Consider the following 5,472-nt stretch of genomic DNA (forward strand, 5'->3'; position numbering starts at 1 on the left):
AGTCCTTCTCAGCAGGGCTGCTCTCCATCCCTTCATCCCCCAGCCTGTATTGACACCGGGGGTTGCCCTGACCCAGGTGCAGGACCTTGCACTTGGCCTTGTTGGACCTCATGAGGTTCACAGGGGCCCACTTCTCGAGCTTGTCCAGGTCCCTCTGGATGGCATCCCGTCCCTCTGGCGTGTCGACCGCACCACTCAGCTTGGTGTCATCTGCAAACTTGCTGAGGGTGCACTCGATCCCTCTGTCTGTGTCATTGATGAAGATATTAAACAGTACCGGTCCCAATATGGACCCCTGCGGGACACCACTCGTCACCAACCTCCACCTGGACATTGAGCCATTGACCACTATGCTCTGGATGCGACCATCTAACCAATTCCTCACCCAAATTATAATCTTGACTATTGTTGAAATTCTTTTTCATGCATGCTGAAATGAAGTTCATTGAGCTTAGTTTGATTTTACAACTCAAATGACTACAGGAGAAGAACTGTGAGAGGGATAGTGGGAAAAAAAATGAACATCTAATTCTTCTTTAATCTCTGTTTTAAAAGTTCAAAATAACACTTTTCAAGTAACGTGTAATCTTCTGTAGTTTTAATTTCCTTTTCTAAGGAAAGAAGTTATGTGCAATTATGCTTTCCGTCAATTCCTCTGACAATTGTTAGTTGCTTTAACACGCTGACAAATTGCATTCACCTTTGACAGAGGGATAGTTCCTACAAGTTATGTGGAAGTGATTCCTGTGGAGCAGAAATGAGACTCTCTTAGTGCCACTTGTGGTAAGAACTCAACCCTCATTAAGACATTAGAGCAGCTCTACAGGCAAGAGAGTTTATGAGTGCTTGAACTAGAAGAGGCTTTGGTCTCTTACCTTCCTAGACAAGAAAAACACTTGATGATGAGACATATTTCAAGGAAACTTTGAGCATCATAATTAATTGTTTGATACAGGGCTGTTAAAGCAGTCATTCCCTCTATCAGAAGTTTGACTTCACAATGTGATTTTTTTTTTTTTTTCCTAATGCTTCATTTATGTAGCTTGCCTGAAGCAGAGTAAATGCCTTTTTTTTTCTCCCCCCCCCCCCGACTTGTTTGTGATAATCACTTAAAGTCTGTTGATTTAGAGCTGCTTTTTTACAGGAAGCTAGGATAACTTAAAGACAGTGATCAGGGCATCAGAAATATTTTGCATATCATTTCATAGTGTCTTTGAATCCATGTAGGAATTGGTATATCAGATAAAAAAATGAGTTGTTTTTTTCCTTTAGGCAGAATACTTTCTAGGTTATGTTTACCTATTGCACGGGAGATTTTACATTGTAAATATATATATACGTACAGGTCATTGGTTAGTTTTCTAAAATGTTCATGATGGTTATCTTTCAGAGATTATGTGAGCTGCTGCATCAGTCTTCTAATGTCTTGCACTGAACACTCATGCTATGTCTGAAGGACAGATCTCGTGTGTGTTCTGAACGTACCAGGTAAATCCCAATAATAACTTTTCATGGGAGATTGTGACCTGTTAAAAGAGTAAGAAGTCAAGAGAGGGCAACTTTTATTCTATATTTAGTCCTAGTTGATTCTGTAAAAAGAGCCTGACAGGCTGTAGCCTAAAATTTATTTTTGTATTTGTGCGTTATACTAGAAAATCAGACAACTTGCAACGCTAATGCAACTATTTGCAACACTAGTGAAGATGCAGCGTGTCAGTGGGAGTTAGCCAGTTTCCATAAATACCTTTAAGAACTTTACTCAGCATTTCTGATGCATGAGGTAAAGCAGGAGGGAAAATGGTGATATTTTTCAGGTAGGTAATTCCCCTGTCAAATCCCCTGCCTCACCTCCTTGTCTGAACGAGGTAAAAAACGGACACAGCCGTGACCTTTGAGAACAGTTTGGTTGCCTTTCAGTGGCAGTGGTGTTACAAGAGGTACCGTTCAGTAGCAGTGGTGGATAAACTCTCACCTTGACATATTTCTGGCTAGCATATTGGTTTGTAAGTAACTAATATAACTGCCATTAACATGCCATTAACCTAATTGAATATTTCATTTTCAGGTTGTCCTCATGAGTACTCCAGTGGAGAATGTCCATGATCTTATTTGCCTGTGTGGTGCGGGTGAGGGATGGACTTCCCCTCTCAGCCTCCACAGATTTTCATTTCAACCAGGACTTTCTGGAATGCAGAAAGAGATTAAAGGCGTTATCCTCAATTCTGGCACAGTATCCAAGTCGAGGCACGGCAAAAGGACGTGACCTTAGCATACAGTAAGTCCCTGCTTTTGTTTGTTTGGTTTCTTACTTTAATTTTTGAAATGGTTGTCCTGGGGATTAGTTGAACTTTAAGGATTAGGTATATTCTATAGTGCCTAACTCCAATCTGAAATCCCACCATGCATGTCTAGATTGTAACCTCCAAGCAGTATTTTGAAACCTTATTTCTCAGCACCACAGCCAGACAGCTCCTACTCAGTTTAGTGAGCATAGGTTAAGAATTGCTTATTTTAGTTGTAATTTTTTGTAGCAAATGCTTTCTGCTCAATGGGCAGTACTTGTTACTGTTAGCAATGGGAGCATCTTGGACTTCTACAAATATCTTCTAAGATGGCATCCTAGTGCCTAGGAATAACTTAGCTTGGTCTAAACCCCAAACCCTTTTCTTCAGTGACTGTCAAGTCTTGCTGATGCCTTCTCTCAGGCTCCTACAGCTCTGATTCTGGCTTGCACAGACCTGCCCTGACTCCCTCCTACGTGCTGCCTGCTCCATTTTCTGAATACCATCAGGGTTCAAGTCTCTAGAAGCTCTGGCTGATGGGTGTGTCTTGAGGAGGCCTGAAGCATACTGACAGTAGTCAGTTTGGAGAAATTATAAATATTTGCTTTTATTTATTGGAGAAGGATCTGCTAGCCTTTATTTTGAGAAATTAAGATTTCATTCAGAGATGAGAATTTTCATTTACTATTGATTTTAGTTTAGTTCTAAAAATGAGTTTTACCTTGTGCTCACATTTCTGGTTGGCAAATGTGAGAAAACTTTAAAGTGACCCTGAGCTAAAACTAAATATCCCTTTTTGGGGTAGTGATTAGAGAAAGAAGATAAATGAACTTACACCGAATCAATTGGAAAAGCAGAGATTAGCATTTTAATTCCTTTCCCTCAAAGCGAACTTGTGCCCTTTAATGCTAACATGTTCTACTGCTTTTAATCTTCTATAGCCTCTACAGAAGTAGCTATGCGTCTGGCTCTGAAATGAGAAGAGTGCAAACAGATAAGTGGCAAAAAGGCTATAAATTATTGACAACTGGGAAAAGGTAGTTTTACGCAGGCTTGGTGCTGATCCTCAGCCGTGAGCTGGGGACAAAAGGAATTTAGGGAACGTACCCAGCGTAACTAGGCTGTAACGGAGCTAATCAAAACCATAAATCTCAAGCACATAGTACAATGAATAAATAAAAATGTCACAAAATAGAAACCATAAGTATTTCTGTATGAGAGGGATGAAATATATAAATAGTAGAAAAGAGAGAAAATACTGAGAGTAATTGTTCGCCTTCAAACCTTTGTTTTATACTGAAATATTACTAGCAAATGGCTAACCTATAAGGGAGGATTTCCTCAGTCTTTTTTCAGAGATAATTACAAATCTGTAATTATGGTGGGGATTGTGGAAGTTTAGCTATCTACGTTATGAGAGCTGACATCTGAGCTAGGTGCCCTGGCTCCCATCTTATTTAATGAAGCCTAGACGAGAGTGATTTATTTCATCCTTAAGTACATGCCTACATTTTGGTCAGATGTATCCCCCTGTTAAGTTTCCTAGAAGGTTTTTGGGCTATCTGTAAGTGGAAACTTCTGCATAAATATGGCTTCAGTGTTAGAGGGACCCCTTTTGGAGTAGAATTTTTATTGTGCTGTTTCTGATACAAACTCATCTTTATTTGTTACAGATGACTTAGTAGTAACAGTGTTTGAATATCCTGGTTTGTGCAAGTTAACAAATATCTCTTGCTGTTAATATGAAGTTGTCATATTCAAGGGGAGCAAAGAATACATCTGCTTGCTTTCTGTGAACAAGCTTGCTTGTTTTTACTTTTGTTTGTGGAAACCCACTGTGTTTTCTTTCAAAATCTTCTTGCCTGGGATGTTTTCTGGCCATCTCTTTTCTTATTAACGTGATCTAAAGCCATCCTGAGAAAATAACGTTCTCAATTTTTACTGATGTAGCAATTTAATAAAATCTGTATCGTGATCTTTAGCGTGCTAAGGCATACTGAATGAGTTAAGAACAAGTGTTGGATCTACAGGGGCTGCAGGACTATTGCAGCAGTGCGAACAATGTATTTTGTAGTCCGCTCTCTCGGCGCACTCTGTGCATTTTGTTTTGACAGAAAGCACAGTTTACTTCTCATGTTCAGCATGACTCTTCTACCTTTTTATGTTGATGTTACTTTTTTTTATTTTTTCTATTTCAGTTTCCTTTCTTCGGGGGATATTGCCTGCATGGCAATCTGTTCCAGCAATTACTCAACCATCATGGCGTTTTGCTTCCTGGAAGAGCTTCAGTGGGAATTTGCTGCTTCCTACGATACAACAAGCATCGGTTTAGCTTCCAGACCGTATGCCTTTCTTGAATTTGGTTTGTAACTTTGTTCTCTAATAGTAAGAATTCTTTGTCTGCTACTTTTATGATGTTAAATAATGTCTCCTGGCCAAAGCCTGGATCATAAAAATTTATCTGTCTGTGTGCCTTTGCATGCATGTGTAGCAGGAGGGGGAGATCTTGTAACCGCATTAAACTATTAGATTATTGGTTTTACAGCTCCTGAGAACCCCTGTAATAGATGAACAAAATGTTGTGGTGATTAATAAACAAGCACAGAAGAAAAAGAAATCCACATCTCAAACACTTTCGAACTTAATTAAAAAAAAATCTGACAAGTGGAGACAGATGGGTACAGGAAGAAAGGGAGACAGAATAGATTATTATGGGCAGCTTTACTTCTGGCATGGCTTAGATTCACATAATACTTCATAACCATGCCTGGTGTTTCTTTTTTAACCTGATATAAATGCTTTTCTTGCCGAGTAGCAGCTGCTCTACTGAACCTCACAGCTTTGAAAAATACAATTCCTTTGCAGTGAGAAACTCTCTTCTGGGAAAGGATAAGATATTGCAGTGGGTTATCACACTGCTATCCGGATTTCAGTAATAGTGTTAAGCTCGTGCTTAAAAGATTGAGAAATCCACAAGCAAAGCCATTTTCCAGATGACACCAAGCTGAGTGGTGCAGTCGACACGCCAGAGGGATGGGATGCCATCCAGAGGGACCTGGACAAGCTCGAGAAGTGGGCCCCTGTGAACCTCATGAGGTTCAACAAGGCCAAGTGCAAGGTCCTGCACCTGGGTCGGGGCAACCCCCGGTGTCAATACAGGCTGGGGGAGGAAGGGATGGAGAGCAGCCCT

General features: G+C 40.2%; 1 protein-coding gene across 1 annotated transcript in view; it reads left to right on the forward strand.

The window, feature by feature from the left end:
• The first annotated feature begins 1,390 nt into the window (after positions 1-1,390).
• Positions 1,391-5,472, forward strand: part of SEC22C (SEC22 vesicle trafficking protein homolog C (S. cerevisiae)) — a 17,259-nt gene continuing 13,177 nt past the window's right edge. The window contains exons 1-3 of the mRNA XM_009333293.1: positions 1,391-1,488; positions 2,066-2,275; positions 4,481-4,644. Of these exons, the coding sequence (XP_009331568.1) occupies positions 2,094-2,275; positions 4,481-4,644 (346 nt within the window). The 5' untranslated portion in view covers positions 1,391-1,488; positions 2,066-2,093. The remainder of the gene's footprint in view (positions 1,489-2,065; positions 2,276-4,480; positions 4,645-5,472) is intronic.

This window comes from Pygoscelis adeliae, unplaced genomic scaffold, assembly GCF_000699105.1.
Source record: "Pygoscelis adeliae isolate BGI_AS28 unplaced genomic scaffold, ASM69910v1 Scaffold88, whole genome shotgun sequence".
Classification (NCBI taxonomy): Eukaryota; Metazoa; Chordata; class Aves; order Sphenisciformes; family Spheniscidae; genus Pygoscelis; species Pygoscelis adeliae.